Source organism: Aphelocoma coerulescens, chromosome 6 (genome assembly GCF_041296385.1).
Source record: "Aphelocoma coerulescens isolate FSJ_1873_10779 chromosome 6, UR_Acoe_1.0, whole genome shotgun sequence".
NCBI classification, from domain to species: Eukaryota; Metazoa; Chordata; class Aves; order Passeriformes; family Corvidae; genus Aphelocoma; species Aphelocoma coerulescens.
In genome coordinates, this window is record NC_091020.1 from 22,889,767 (window position 1) to 22,904,964 (window position 15,198).

Consider the following 15,198-nt stretch of genomic DNA (forward strand, 5'->3'; position numbering starts at 1 on the left):
GGGCCGCCCCGCCCCGCCCCCCCGGGCGCACGTGACCGCCAGCACCGCCCCCGCGCACGCGCACGGCGGGGTGGGGGCCGGGCCGCGGCCCTGCGCGCGAGTGTCATGGCGGCGGCCGGGGCCGGGCCCGGGGCCGGGGTGGAGGCTCTCGCCGCCTCCGTCCTGGACTTCGTGTCCGGGCAGCAGGACGGCCGCGGCGCGGAGGTGGCGGCAGGTACCGCGCGAGGGCGGGGCGGGGCGGGACTGGGCGGGACTGGGCGTGGGCACGGCGGGAGGCCGGGCTGGGCCTGGGGCGGGCGTGGGCACGGTCGGGGTGCGGCGGGCGGGTGGCGGCGGTGTGGGGAGGGGTTTGGGAGGAAGCGTGGGGCTGCGGGGCTGGGTAGGGCAGGGTGTGGAGGCGTGGGATGGAGCGTGTCCGTGGGTTGTGAGGCTGCCGTGCGGGGCACGGCACGGGGGAATGGGTAGGGTAGAGCCTGCAGCTCGGAGCTGACAAGGAGATGTGCGGTAGGAGTGGGATAGCAGCGAGGGTGAGGGGCTCCAGGAGCGAGGCAGATGTGGGTGGCAGAGAAATCGACAGTGGGTGGAGAGCTCATGGCCCTGCTGAGGTACTGTGGGAGGTGACTGGTGCAGACTGCCCTCACTGTGATTTCTCCCCCTTTCCTAACAGAGCTTGAGGCATTTGGTTTCCTTGGATAATTTATCCTTCTGCTTGGAACAGCAATTGGGTGACTGTCACATTAGGGAAGTTACAGCTTGAGGAATGTGGCTTTCTAAGGATAAGGTGATACTTTTGTGTTTCTAGGCAGCGGCTTCAGCATGTTTCAGGAAGGAGCTGAGAGAGCAGAGAATGGCTATCTTTATATGTTACGTAACACAGAGGGGGGTAGCTTATAGACCTTTCCCAAGGCCTGATGGATTGTGAACTGCTCTGTAGTGTCTTGGTGATGAGATGAGCTGGCAAAACATGAAGGTAACCCAGTGGCCTATGTAACACAGAGTGAAGAAAATGCCAAGGAAATTTGGGGGAATTCACTAAACTATGTGACATTCAAGATGTTGCAGAAGGGTTGCACAGTCTCTGACATATTTGGGATAGATGTGGGGAAGGATAACCTTACAACTGCTGTTGTCACCTGATGTCATGTTACAGAAGTGCCTGGAGAAAGCTTTGTCTCTTGGAAGACATACAAAGGGAATTGCCCCCCATTTTCTCCCCCCAGCTCTTTTCAGCCATGTGGCTCTTGTGACAAACCCACCTTCAAAAACAGGGGGGCTGGCAAATGTCCTTGGGCCCCTCTGACCTCATACAGAAGCACACATCAGAAAGGATTAAACTGCATTATGTATCCTTGAGCAAAAGGGAGTTTTTTTCTAAGCTCATGGCCATTGTGCAATTGCTGTAAGAAACGCACTGAGCTTCCCCCATTTATTGCTGAGGACTAAAATGAGCGTAACTTGGCAAGTGGCAGAAAGGCCTTGGTGCTGTCACAGGCAGCTTGGGCTGCGTGGGTCAGTGGGTGGCACGAGGAGGCTGAATTCATCTTTCTTAAAAAATGGGGAAAGAAGGATACTGCTGTTACAGAATCCATTACACATTCCCTGTGAATGTTGTGCTCACATTTTGAGGGTGTGGGGGAGACAAGAATGGAAGGCCTCCAGAAGTGACTAATACCTAGAAGGACTCTGTGTGAAAGGGAGACAGACCTGTCAGGAAAAGGAGCATGTTGGTTCAGAGTAGCAATCCAGCACAGGGTGAATGGCTTGCTTCTGTTTAGTCTCTGGGAACTACAGGAATCCCAAAACAGGAGAGCAGCCCCTCCTGGTAAAGAGATTCAAGGTGCCTAATTAACCTTGGGGCATATGTGCTGCTGCCAGATGTGGAGGCAGCAGTTTCAGGGGCTCACCACTGTGCCTGCTGTGCTCATGAGGCAGGGCCAATTAGCTGTGCTGGTGCTCACACCACGCACGGCCTGTGCAGCGCTGCCCACGAGCACACCACGCTCACAGGCTGTGCCAGGGAGGAGTGGCCAGTGGCCACACCATGTGAGGCAAAGCTGGTCACACCTGGGTCCCTGAGAACAGAGGGAGCTCCCTTGCTGAGCTGAGCAAAGGAGCTGCTGACCTCACTGCCACTGACCACGGGGACTGTCAGTACCTGGCTGTGGTTTGGCCATCACACTGCAGCTCTTTCCTGTTGAGTAGTTGTTGTGTAGAGCTGCTTTCGCTTTCTGCAGACACAGAGAAGCAGAGCACTTGGCCACAGAGATGGCGTTTATCTCAGACCTTTTCTGTTATGATGCAGAGGCACAAGGGCTCTTCATGAGCTTGCAGAGTGAGATATTGGGATGCTGGATGCAGAAGGGCCATCCGAGCTCTCCCTGCAGCCCATTCTGCTTTGGCTGGTGCATAGCATCTGCTTGCTGTTTCACTGTTGTTATTCTGCAAGAAATTTTGCCAGCACATTATGGCTGTCTCTGAGGGCACCCCCTGTTCAGTCTGTGCCCGTCAATTCCGAGACCTGCTGGGCTCTTCTTCCGTGCAACTCCCCTTATCTGTTCTGTTCCTCAGTTCAGGCTCCCTCTCCCTGCTGCGCCAGGCAGGATTGAAAGCTCTGTCTCTGGAGTCGGGACTGCCTGCTGTCAGAACACTCTGCCAGAAAACACTGTCATCCCATCCCTAGAGATAGCTCTATGATGAACAGTGTATCTTAATACTGGAATTAACTGCTTAGGGAGAGACAGTAAATGCTTGCAACAGCAGGAGACACAAGCTGAAACAAGGCTTGGGAAAGCCCATAATGAAACCTATGGACTTCTGAGAGGGTGAATGCCCTGTCAGTCATGTAGGTTCAGCAGGGCAGAGAGGTGAGCAGGTCCCTTCAGAGTGCCCAGAAGTGCTCCTGGGCAAAGACAGTGAGTCTCAGTGACTGCAAGGTGATTTGGGGTTTTTTTTTGTGGAGGAATGCTGTTTTGTCCAGGTAGAGAGTGAGGGGTCTTGCTTGTTTCTCAGTAATGTCACTTGACACCTGGGCTGCAGGTTAGGGGTCTGAAGGTAAGGCAGTCCAGTCCCTTGCCTGCCACCCCATATCTGATCAGAGGGCGTACACAGAGCTTTCCTTCTGGGAAGCTGCCACATTGGGAATGGGTGGCAGGAATGGAGAACCTGCCCTTCTGCCAAGGTTCTTGTAAGGTGCAACAAACAGGTCCTTACCAAAGCCTCCTGAGGAGTGACTCTTCCCCCGGCTGAGCTGCAGGAATATGGAGGCAGGAGGTGAATGAGGCAACCTGGCAAGGTATCTGAGTCAGAGTTGGAAATAGACTCCAGGAATCCCAGAACTTTATCTTTCTCTGACCACAAAGCTGCCTTTCTCCCTGCCCTCCATCTTGGAGGAAGTTTGTGCCGGTCTTGCTCAGCACAGTGTGGAGGTGATGGAGCCAAGGTGGGAAGCTGAGTGATCACTAGTGTCCGGGCTGCTTGTTCAGCCAGTTATCCCTCAGGAAGCACCTGGAGAGCTGCCCTGCATCTCCTCACAGCATGCTCACATTAGAGAAGGGGGTTTTAGTATCTCAGTCAAGTGGAGCACAGCAAGGCTTCTCTCAGGAGCCACACATACAGCCAGGCTTCAGGGAGAGGGTGAGGCAAAGTGCGGGCAAGTTCTCCCCTGGCTGCTCTCAGTCTCAGAGGTGTTCGCAGGCAGGGCTGGGGGCAGCTCCACCAATTAAGTGTACATGGCTCCTTTGGTGCTTAGTGAGGAGTCAGCACCGACCAGCCTTTCCCACTGCAGTGCTGGGATGCTTCCCAGCATCCATCTCCACTCAATCATGCCTGCATGATCTCTGGTTCACTCTCTTTGCCTCCTTTCTCCAGGGGTGAAAGATGGAAGGTGGACAGTGCTGCAGCTTGTGGAAGCCCTGGGGTAAGAAAAGCCTTGTGCAAGTTATACGTCGGGTAAGGGCCTTGCAGGGGACATTCCCACAAGGAGGCACAGTTAGAAGGAAAAGTGTGCTCATCCAGGATGAGCTTCAGCACTGGTAGACACATCGCAGCATGCAGGATGTTGTCTGCTCACAGCATGGGGCTTGAGCAGTGCTTTGCCCTCCTTGGACGTGGGAGCTCTTTGGGAAAGAGCAAGGCTGGAGCAGCTCTTGATGGTCTCCCAGGACAGAGGAGAGATGTGGCAGGCAGCAAGCTGCAGGGCACTTTTCAGCTGGGGCTGTCCCCAGCAGGAGCTGCCTGAGCACACAGCTGCACCAACACCATGTCACAAGTTGGCTGGCACTCAGCTTCTGCTTCTGTCTCCAAACTGTCATGGCCTGGGCTCATTTCTCCCTAGCTGGGGTCTGGGTTTGCCTCACTATAAGAGGCTTTACCCTTTTGACCCTTGTGATCTTGAGAGCATGGTGCAAGAGCAATTTCTTTTATCCGACTTGAGAACTTGGATTTCTTTCTGCATGGTTCTGGGGCTGAGTGCACACATGCAGCACAGACAGGGGGAGAGGAGTCTGTTCCCACCCTGCCAGCAAGTCAGGCAGGATTGGGTCCACAGAGTGGCACCTCTTTGTTTTTGTAATGTGCCTGCTCAGGATGTACTTCCTGCTTGGATGTCCCTGCTCACAACAGGCTTCCTGGGCTTTCTCCTCTCTTGGCCTAGGTTTTGCCTGGAGAACACAGATCCTCGGATGCGAGGGCGAGGCATCCAGCTGTTGTCACAAGTCCTGCTCCAGTGTTACTCCCTGCTCCAGGAGAAGGAAGGTAAGGGATGTTCTGGCCCTTGAGTGGCTGGCTGGGGACAAAGCCTGTGCCATTAAAGCATCTGTCCTGCAATTGGCAAAAGGGATTGATTTAACACTGTGACAACTTTGTACATGTCTCTAAGAGTCAAAGTCCAAAGAGAGCACGAGGCTTTGCACTGCGGCCTTTTTGCCAACCTCACCACGCAATTCAGGTCACTGTCTGAACACACCAAATCCCTGGACAGCTGGGGCCCCTGACAGCGAGTGCTGCACACCCAGGTGTGCTCAGCGCCACGTGGGACATGCTGGGGATACATCTGTATGTCAGAATCCTTGGGTGATGATTCAGAGCAGGAAGACTGTCCTTCACACACCAAATCACACTGCAGCCTTGCAACCTGACAGGAGGAACCCTGAGGCCTGGGGAGGAGGGGAGATCAGTGTAAGGATGAGAATGGAGTGTGGTACTGGTGTGGGGAGAGGAAGATGCCCTGTTCATAGAGGCAAGGAGAAGTTCTGGCTCTGTTAAATGCCCCGTAGCAACTGGCTGGCAGCAGGGAAAGCCAGTAAGTGCTGACAAACTTTGGCTTGGGCTTGGGAGCCTTGCAGATGGGAAGCTGAACTTAAGCCAGCAGCCTGGCTAGACAGGGGGCCCAGCTAGTAAGTGAGGTGGAGGAAGGGGAGGATGGAAGTAGAAGATGCTTAGCCCTTGGCATTTGGCTGTCTTTGACTGAAGTCAGGCAGGGCTGAGAGCAGCTGTGCATAGAACCTTATCTACTGGAACAGCTGGAGTCAGGTGTGATGACTGGTGGGAATTGGGGTGCTCTGAAGGGGCAGCCAGAAGTGGGGAGGTTCAGTAAGGATGCTTGGCAGAGAAAGGAGACTCAGGGCAGCTGAGCAAGGGGAGCGAGCTGGGTTAGAGCCTCGTGTCCTTGCTCACGCAGTTCATTTCTCAAGCGCTTCGTCAGGCTGCCTCCTGGGGGGCTGAGTTTCTGCAGCAGCTGTGGGCACAGGATGCTGCTAGCCGGCTCTTCCAGTCTGCTTCCTGCTACCACTCCCCAGGGCTGGGGTGTGCAGGCGCCCATGGCTGTGACTCAGGGGCCAGGAATGTGTTGCGGAGCCAAGTTTGAGGAAGCCAGAGCTCCTGCCCCAGCCCTGTGCCCCACCCCCTGACATCCTCCAGGCTCCGATGAGCTGACTGCCACTCTGCTGCTGGTGTCTGCATCCACATGTCTGGACAGGTCACGGCAAATGCCGGCACCTCTGCAGCAGCCAGAGGTGGGTGCTGCTCTGCTGCAGTCAGGTGTGGGCTGCTCATGAGGAGAGGGCAAAGGTGTTGGAGCCAGGTGGGTGCACCCACCACTGGCAGTTTGTCCCATTCACCAGTGCAAGATGTGCTCGCTCTTAATCCATCAGTTTGTGGTTGAGCTGGGGCCAGCACCCAGCAGCTGCGTTTCCTAGGGCTAACACACATTGGTGTCTGTTTCTGACAGTGCTGCATCTGGTCCTGTTCTATGAGAGCCGGCTGCAAGATCATCACCTGGTGATCCCCTCGGTGCTTCAGGGACTGCGAGCGCTGGTGAGCTCGCACCCCCAGCCCACAGTGCTGGGATGCACTCCAGAGCAGCGTCAGGGAGGTCCAACACCTGGGTGTGGGTTGGAGCAGTGTGTCAAGCAGGGCCTGGCTGGGCTGTCAGCCCATCTGGCAGCATTGCCCTGTCTCCTCTGTTCTCCTGCTGTGCCCCTTGTGGAGGAGCCAGGAGAGGAGACTGCCTTGATTTCCTGCCCTGTGTTGGTATTGGGGCAAGGATTCCCTGGCCACCCTGGGGAGCAGTGCTGATGATGGGCATCTTGTCCTGTTTTGTCTGGGGAGGGGGTGGTGAGCTCTCCCTGTTGTGGAAGAGGATCCTGCAGGCAGCTGCTGTACAGAGGCAGGAGCTCTGTTATGTGGCTGCCATCATGGTATTCTATTCTTGCTTTTCTCTTCCTGTCCTCAGAGCATGTGCAAGGTGCTGTCCCCAGGGCTAGCAGTGTCTGTGCTCAAAGCCATCTTCCAGGAGGTACATGTGCAGGTGAGCAATGTGATTTCCTATCCTCCTGTTCTTGATCTCTGCTCCTTGTGTGTCTGGGGATGGCCCGCCTGCCCTGAGGACTGGCCACATTCAACACAGTGCAGTGCTTCTGCAGGGCTTAGAGATGGCTTGGCTCACTGCAAGAGAGACTGTGAGAGACAGCAGCCAAGGATCCTGTTTGGCCATTGTCCTCTCTTTTCTCAGCCCTAGGGGAATTATTTCCTTTTGCTCCATTCTCCAGGCTGTGTTTAAGTGCCCCCAGTCCAATTCTCCTCCAATTTAAGATTGTTTTTGCTGGCAGTGCCTTGGGCAGCACGCGTGGCCCTGGTGTGACTGATGGTGCATTCATGCAGTGATGGGATACAGTCATGTTCATGTGCCATTGCATAGGCATGTGCACACTTTGCATGTGATAAATGGGATCTCTGTGCCAGGAAGCAGCAGCTGAGCTGCTGGGGGTCCTGCTCTCTCTCAAGGGCATGTGGTGCCCGTGGGGTAGTGGGTAGCTGTGCTGCCATGTGTAGAGGATGGTTCTGATTGGTCTGCTCCTCCCTTCAGTCCTTGATGCAGCTGGACCGCCACACAGTCTACAGCATCATCACCAACTTCATGAGCACCAGGGAGGAAGGTGAGGGGGCAGATGCCAAAGCCGCTCTGGGATTGTTGAGGCTGGGAAGATTACTTGCTTTTACCTTCTCCAGGGGCTCTCTGGCTCTGCGTGGGAGAGCTGGAAAAGGACTGTGGGGCTGGGGCAACTTGGCTGATTTAATTCCGTATTGGTGAGGGCTGATGTCCTGCACCTGCTCACGCTCCTTCTTTCTGCAGAGCTGAAGGGCCTGGGTGCCGACTTCACCTTCGGCTTCATCCAGGTCATGGATGGGGAGAAGGATCCCCGCAATCTGCTGGTGGCCTTCCAGATTGTGCGTGATCTTATTGCCAAGGACTATGCTCTGGGTGAGCCTAAACCTGCCATGCAGAGCTGACTGGGAGACATGTCCCTTTTCTTTGAGCTGTTGGAGGGATGGTTGTTGGGTCTGATCAGGCCTGGGCTGGTCCCTAACACACTTTAAAAGCTGCAGATCTGGCCTGTCATGGGTGCTAAACATAGCTGCTGTGCCTTTTTTCTCCCAGTATCTTTGCTCACTCCCTCTCCTCTGTCTGCAGGTCCCTTTGTGGAAGAGCTGTTTGAAGTTACATCCTGCTACTTCCCTGTTGATTTTACTCCAGTGAGTGAGTCTGCTGTGTGCCACAGCCTGTTCCTTCTGGTGTTTTCTTAGGGGGTTGTCTCCCCTCAAGGGAATGGGATGAGAGGGTGGCCAAGAGTCTTGGCTGGGCAGTGTTGAGCTGTGAGCTGTGGTACCCAGGCTGACAGGCTGGTGCCAAGCTAGCTCCAGTGGCACTTGCTGCTGCCTTGCTGAAGATGAGGTGATGCACCCTCAGCTGATGGCTGGGCTGGGATGTTTCCTGACTGGTGGGTGACGTGCTCTCTGCTTCCTTTCCAGCCCCCCAATGATCCTCATGGCATCCAGAGGGAAGACCTGATCCTGAGCCTCCGAGCTGTACTGGCCTCCACGCCCCAATTTGCTGAGGTACGAAGCTCCTTAGGGATTCTTGAGCACTTCGCTGTTCCCTGAGCACAGGCTGCCTTTCATAGTGCTGCAGCTCCTGCTGTGACTCTGTGGGACAGGAACAACTGGGATCAGGAGCTTGCACTTGGGCAGCCCTGTCTCCTTCTGGGGCTGTTCATGGGGAGAGTGCTGACTGACATCCTGGGAAGGGGCTGCCTATTGCAGGTACCCCTTCACCTCTGCTCTCCTGGCAGAGGCTGAACTTGCAGCCTTGCAGGGCCATGGACAAGGTGGTGCAAAGGGTGAGCTGAATGGAAGTGCTTCTCTCTGCAGTTCCTTCTCCCTCTGCTTATTGAGAAGTTGGACTCAGAACTGCAAAGTGCCAAGCTTGACTCGCTGCAGACTCTGGTAAGGAGGGATCCCCTACTCCCTTCAGCCCACTGCTGATCTGTGGCAGTAGCAGCTGCCAGCCACTTCTGAGCCCTTCTCCCTGCCAGCCAGAGACTTTCCCTTGCAGAGCCACAATTTCCAGAGTCCTGGTTTGGACTGCATCACTCTTTCCTGTTTTTCTTGAGTGATTTGTGCAGCTCAGCATGAGCCTGCCAGGATGGGCAGTGTCCCAGCACTGTGTCCACCTGGTACTGGCTTCTTTGTGATGCTTTCACTGGCTCCCTCTTGCAGACTGCCTGCTGTGCCATCTACGGGCAGAAGGAGCTGCAGGAATTCCTCCCCAGCCTCTGGTCGTCCCTGCGCAGAGAGGTGAGTACTGCAGGGCTGCACCATGGCTGGGCTTCTCCTGAGCAGCAGTTCTCAACCAGACCAGGTGGGCCCTGTATCTCCCAGCAGCCCGCACCTGTGACCTTGGACTGTCCCAGTTAAAAAGTGGAGGGGACAGGCCAACCCTATCAGCATGTCCCTGTGGCTTGAACATGCTGTGCTGCATGTTCAAATCACGTGGGAAATGAGGCAAGAGCCTGAGCCCTTCAGCCTGCGTTGGGAGCCTGAAGCCTGTGGTTGTTGTCGACATGGAGTGCAGCTCATCCTGTGGCCTTTCCTCCAGGTGTTCCAGACAGCGAGCGAGAAGATTGAGACGGAATGCCTGACTGCACTGCATGCTCTCTCTGCCTGCCTCTCCCGCTCTGTGCTCAGCTCTGATTCTGAGGATCTGCTGGATTCCTTCCTCAGCAGCATCCTGCAAGGTAACTAACAGAGACCCTGCCGAGCAGGCAGGCCTGAAAGCATCCTCTTAGGTAGAGATCTGCACTCCTCTTCTCTTTCAAGCCTCTTCTCTTTCTAGTCCTCACAGCCACTTTTGGCTTTTCCAAGGTAATTGGCTGCAGGAAGGGAGGACAAGGGGATTGAGCTGCTTCCCTCTCTGCTGGAACTGCAGTCTTTGTGCATGTGGGGCTATGGGAAGCTGCTCAGTTGGGGAGACTGTGCTGCAGCTCAGAGCTGCTCCCTGGCAGCACGTCCCAGCCCAGCTATCAGCTGTGTCCCCGCACGCGAGGCAGAGGAGCTCTGCACCGGTGCAGCTGACACCCAGCCTATCTCAGATTGCAGGCACCATCTGTGCGAGCCTGACATGAAGCTGGTGTGGCCCAGTGCCAAACTCTTGCAGGCAGCAGCAGGTGCCTCCCTCCGCACCTACCACCGCATCACCCGCAGTGTCCTGCCCCTGCTGCTGGAGCAGTACACCAAGCACACACAGGTGAGGGCCACCCGCTGGCTGGGGGAGCATGGTGTCTAAGGGGATGTCCTTCCCTGGTGTGGGTAGAGACCCCATGGGCACCCTGTGGCCTCCCAGCACTGGGCTGAGATGCAGCTCTGTCCCAGCAGTGACAGTGATCTGGGTTACACCTTTGTGTCCCTGCAGAGCAGCCAGAGGAGGACAATCCTGGAAATGCTGCTAGGCTTCCTGGAGTTGCAGCAGAAGTGGGGACATGTGGAAGAAGGTGAGGGTGGCTGGTCCCTCTGGAGGCACCTGTGTCCCAAGGGCTGCTGGCTCTGACCTCGCTTTCCTGTATGCTGACAGACAAGGAAAGCTCACTGGCCAGTGTGGCTGCATGTGCGAGCCCCTGCTGTGTCCCAGGGACCCTGCATGATTGGGTGTCAAATGCAGCACCCTAGAAAGGGTCTGTCAAGTGCTGTGGAGGTGCTGTCACCACACAGTGCAAGATGGTGGCTGTGTGGTGACAGGCAGTGACTCCATGCTCCTCTCTCCAGATGAGAGCACTCTGCTGTCGCTCCAAGCCCCAGTTTGCTCTGTGGTGTTCTCGGCGCTGACGGATCCCAGCGTACAGCTGCAGCTGGTTGGGATCAAGGCACTGACTGTCCTGGGCTCCCTGCAAGGTTGGTGCCTTGTTTCTCTTGAGGAGACAGAAGGAGGTGTCGCTCTCTTCTGAGAGACACAGTGGCTGCTGGAACATCCTTACCTGCTGCCTGTAGGTGCACAGGAGTAGTGGCAGCATTTTGTACCCAAGCCATGAGCTCCAGGGACATTTGGTCTCTTTCTTGCCTGTTTGTGCTGGGCACCTTGTATCTCTGGCATTTGGTGTGCTACCGCATTGCTGCTGGCCTGGATGAGGGGGAAGGATCCTGTCCAGCACACCAGCATCTTTGCCTTTGGCCAAGGGTAGGATTCCTCTATGGCTCTTGTTCCAGGCTTCCTGTCTTCCTCTGGTCTGGAGCTGGTTGTGGATCACCTCATCCGTCTCGCTCTGCATGAGGAGGATTCCCAGAGCAGGTGAGGGGTGGGCTGGCTTCACTGTAGTCACACATGCTCTGGGAGGAGGAACAAAGCCTGGCTTTGCTGCAGAGCGAGGTTGTAGTCTGAGGGAAGGCACAGGAATTCCTTGAACTAGAAGACTGTGTGAGATAAACCAGACAATTCATGGGCTGCAAATGAGAAAGTCTGAGCCTATCAAATCAGGAGACTCTGCTCTGCCTACCTGAAGAGTGAAAAAAGCAAATTGCTGAGAAATGAGGTTCTGGAGACACCTTCTGGCCAGGTCTGTGCAGCTGGTGTACAAGCAGCCCTGGATTTGCAGTCCTTGCATCACCTTTTCCATTCTCTTTCCCTCTGGCAGCGAAGCAGCGATGGAGGCAGCTGGGTCCCTGGCCCCCACCTACCCAGAGGTTTTCTCTGGACGCATGGTACCCAGGCTTGAAGAGGAGCTGCAGTCAGGTAGGGGTGGGAAAGGAGTGGTGACTGGTTTTGGGGTAAAGGCTTTCCCATCACCATTGGGCTCCTGCCAGGCAGTGGGGCTGTGCCATGTGGTATAGGTTGGTGGCTGTTCTTGGGGGATTCCCAGTGCAGGCACTGTGTGCTGGCACAGGGAAAGCTGTGGCTGGTCTGGTAGCTAGGATCACCCTTGTGGGAAGGAGCTGCCCAGCTGCAGAGCAGGCAGAGTGCCTTGAGCCTGGCGTGGGCTGGGTCTGCCACGCTGCTTCACCCCATCCACCCTGGCAGGGTCTAGGCCCTGACTGCCCTTGGGTGGGGTGACCCCAGGTCCCCCTCTGAGGTGTGTTTCCTCTTCAGAGCGGGAAGAGAGCTACCACAACCACCGCTCCTTGCAGCAGCGCTGCCTGCAGGCCCTGGCAGCTGTGTCCACCCACACCAGCATCGTGAGGGATACTGTCCCTGTCCTGCTGCAGCATCTCCAGAAGGTGCAGAAAGGTAATGGAGCTGCTGCAGGCACCTCCACAGAGCGTGTCTGGGCAGGAGCTGCCTCTGTTACTGGTGATGGCTGGAAGAGAGCTGGAATGGCAGTGGTGCAAGGAACCCACACCTGGGCTGTGACTCCCACTGGTGGAGTGGGAGTCAGAAGGGCTGCATTGTCCCAGGATCCTGATGCAGATCAGGGATGTTGAGGCTGTTTGATGTGATGATGACTGTGCCCTGCAGGGACCGAGGCCAGGAACACAGAAGACATGGTCTCTGTGTGCCAGAGCCTGCACCGTGTGGCCCTGCAGTGCCAGCAGGATGCGGAGGGCTGCTGGTACTTCCACCAGACGGTGGTGCCGTGCCTGCTGGCCATGGCTGTGCAGGCAGCCATGCAAGGTAAGTGCAGGGCTAGAGAGGGAGAGGGAAGAGCAGGCAACTCCCAGGCTCTCAGGGGTTCCTGATCCTGCAGTCAGTGCCACTGCTGATACCATCTGGCACCCATGGCCCTCAAGAGTGGGCTCCACTGCTTCCTGCCACTGTCCCAGAGCCCTCCCCTAGTCTAATGGGGGTTCAGGGAGCTGTGCCTGCCTCCTCCCTCTGAACAGCAGGCCCCAGCAAGTTCCATTCCTTCTACTACCTGCAGAGAGCACCCATACGCTGCCAGGCAAGGCACTGCTGGAGGAAGAGGTGCTGGCTGCCATGATCCCAGTCATCAGCGCTGCCACCACACACCTGAGCCCTGAGTGAGTGAAGCTGGGGCAGGAAGCTGGGTGCTCCATCGTGGGGAGGGAGCAGGCTGCATGCCCCCTGCTGTGATCTGTACAGGGTGACCCTGTGCCTCCTGGGAGGTCTCTGGTGACCCTTCCAGAGCAGCACATCGCGATGTCTTTTCTCTCCTAGGCTGGCTGCTCAGAGTGTGTCTCATGTGGTGCCCCTCTTTCTGAATGGAGAGGTCTCCTTCCTACCCCAAAACAGTTTTCCCTGCTCCTTCCAGCCTTTCGGGGTATGTTTGGTTATTGGGGCTGGGGCATCAGAATGGTTGGGAATGAGGATGTTGGCACAGGCTGGCAGCAAGAACTGTGATGACATGGGCACTTCTTCTCTCACAGGATGGGGAGTGCTTGGAGGCACAGAGACGCCTGGTCGCCCTCCTCATGGCCTTCGTCTGCTCCTTGCCCCGCGATGTACGTTGGTGGGGAGCAGGGTGGAGAGGAGCCCTGCCCGAGCACCCTCCAGCCTCTGTGCACAACAAGCTCCACGGACAGACAGAGGGAGCAGCTGCAGCCCTGGGCCATAACACGTTCTGTGTCTCTTCCAGGTGGCAATCCCTCAGCAGGAATGGCTGCTCCGGGAGCTGCTGGCATTGAGCTGTTCCTGCAACTGTCCCTTCACAGCCACCACAGCTGCCAAGTGCTTTGCAGGACTGGTGAACAAACACCCAGCAGGTAAGGGGGCTGGGGCAGATGCTGGGGAGCCCTGCCCACTGCTGGCAAGGGGAATGGCTCAGCTTGTCCCTTCTGTCCCCAGGGCAGCAGCTGGATGAAATCCTGCAGCTTGCAGTGAACAGGATGGAGCCCGGCCTTGCAGAGGGGCCCCACCGAACGCAGGCGCTCACCTTGCTGCTCTGGGTAAGGCCTGCCCTGGATGAGTAGGACAGAGGGGCTGGGGGACCCAGCCTGGCACCGACTGTTCTGCCTGCACAGGTGACCAAAGCCCTGGTACTGCGCTACCACCCCCTGAGCTCCTGCCTGACAGACAAGGTAGGTGGTGGTGGGGCTGGGTGACGTCTGAGAAACCTGCCTTGCTCCCCCCTGGCTGGCTGGGCACCCCCAGCAGCAGGGCACTCTGCCTCAGGGCTCTCTCCCTCACAGCTGCTGGGCCTGCTGGGTGACGCAGAGCTGGGCCCCGCTGCAGCCGATGGCTTCTCCCTGCTCATGGCCGAGTCCCCGGATGTGCTGCACAAGGGCTGCCATGCTGACGTGCGCATCATGTTCCGCCAGCGCTTCTTCACTGACAATGTCCCCAAGCTGGTGCAAGGCTTCCATGGGGCTGGCCCTGGTGAGTGGCCACCCCCAGCCCAGACTCACCACTCCTGGCCCTTTAACCAGGGGACCTGAGGCAGCATCCCCTCCCCCTGCTGGTTGCTTGTAACCATCTCTGCTCTCCACAGATGTGAAGGCAAATTACCTGAAGGGCCTGTCCCATGTACTGAACCACCTCCCCAAACCTGTGCTGGTGACAGAGCTGCCCACGGTAAGAGCCAGCCTAGGTGGCAGGCAGGGTACGCTGTGACATTGCAGAGTACATAGTTTGGGGTTACTCATGACTCCTGTGTTCTCTCTGCAGCTGCTTTCCCTCCTGCTTGAGGCCTTGTCCTGCTCTGATCGTGTAGTACAGCTCTCCACACTGAGCTGCCTCCACCCACTGCTGCTCGAAGCTCCCCAGATCATGAGCCTGCATGTCGACACACTGGTCACCAAGTTCCTTAACCTCACCTCCAGCCCCACCATGGTGCGTGCACCCCCTCCTTCCTCCCTGCTGTGCCCGTCTCCTGCCCCTTGTGCTGCCCTCATCCGTCTGTTCCAGGCTGTCCGCATCGCCGCCCTGCGCTGTGCCCATGCGCTCACCAGTCTGCCCACAACAGTGGTAAGTGCTCTTGCAGCACCCCGGTGCCTGTGCCTGTATGTAGAGGGGCAAGGGGGTCCCAAACCTCCTGGGGGGCAGCCAGCATCCAGTTCTCTCACAAAGAGCCCCTTCTGTCCTACAGCTGCTCCCATACAAAGGCCGAGTTATCAGGGCACTGGCCAAGCCTTTGGATGACAAAAAGAGGCTGGTGCGGAAGGAAGCAGTGGCAGCACGTGGGGAATGGTGAGTGCGTGGAAGTAGCTGCTGAGGGGGTGCTAGCATGTAGGGGACATGGCTGATGGCACCATCTCTGTCCCTGTAGGTTCCTGCTCGGGAGCCCAGGCAGGTGAGCACCCTGCATCCCCTCCCTGTGCGGACCAACGGTCTCACCAGCGCCTCGCTAACCCACCAAGTCATCCGACCGATGCCACGGACCCTCCGGATCCTCGGAGCCCAGGACTGCCCCGAGTGCCAGGGCTGGAGCGTGCAGGCCAGCAGACAGCATCCTTCACTGCAGTCCCTTCTCAGCACCCACA

General features: G+C 57.0%; 1 protein-coding gene across 1 annotated transcript; it reads left to right on the plus strand.

The window, feature by feature from the left end:
* Positions 1-64: 64 nt before the first annotated feature.
* On the plus strand, positions 65-15,198 carry MMS19 (MMS19 homolog, cytosolic iron-sulfur assembly component). The gene is made up of 31 exons (XM_069019836.1): positions 65-214; positions 3,868-3,916; positions 4,652-4,752; positions 6,227-6,312; positions 6,731-6,805; positions 7,364-7,433; positions 7,631-7,759; positions 7,970-8,031; positions 8,308-8,394; positions 8,707-8,781; positions 9,055-9,132; positions 9,434-9,572; positions 9,927-10,081; positions 10,247-10,325; positions 10,597-10,722; positions 11,035-11,116; positions 11,460-11,557; positions 11,912-12,049; positions 12,278-12,433; positions 12,681-12,780; positions 12,938-13,040; positions 13,147-13,221; positions 13,356-13,482; positions 13,565-13,665; positions 13,741-13,797; positions 13,909-14,095; positions 14,208-14,290; positions 14,384-14,548; positions 14,624-14,683; positions 14,805-14,905; positions 14,985-15,198. Exons 1-31 carry the CDS (start codon positions 106-108, stop codon positions 15,010-15,012), a joined length of 3,081 nt encoding a protein of 1,026 aa, XP_068875937.1. The 5' UTR covers positions 65-105; the 3' UTR covers positions 15,013-15,198.

Bases quoted from the DNA above. Each gene is read 5' to 3' on its own strand.
- MMS19 (XM_069019836.1), top strand. From the start codon at position 106: ATGGCGGCGGCCGGGGCCGGGCCCGGGGCCGGGGTGGAGGCTCTCGCC. The intron at 10,082-10,246 runs GTGAGGGCCACC...GTGTCCCTGCAG, and splicing joins AGTACACCAAGCACACACAG to AGCAGCCAGAGGAGGACAAT. The intron at 12,434-12,680 runs GTAAGTGCAGGG...TACTACCTGCAG, and splicing joins TGTGCAGGCAGCCATGCAAG to AGAGCACCCATACGCTGCCA.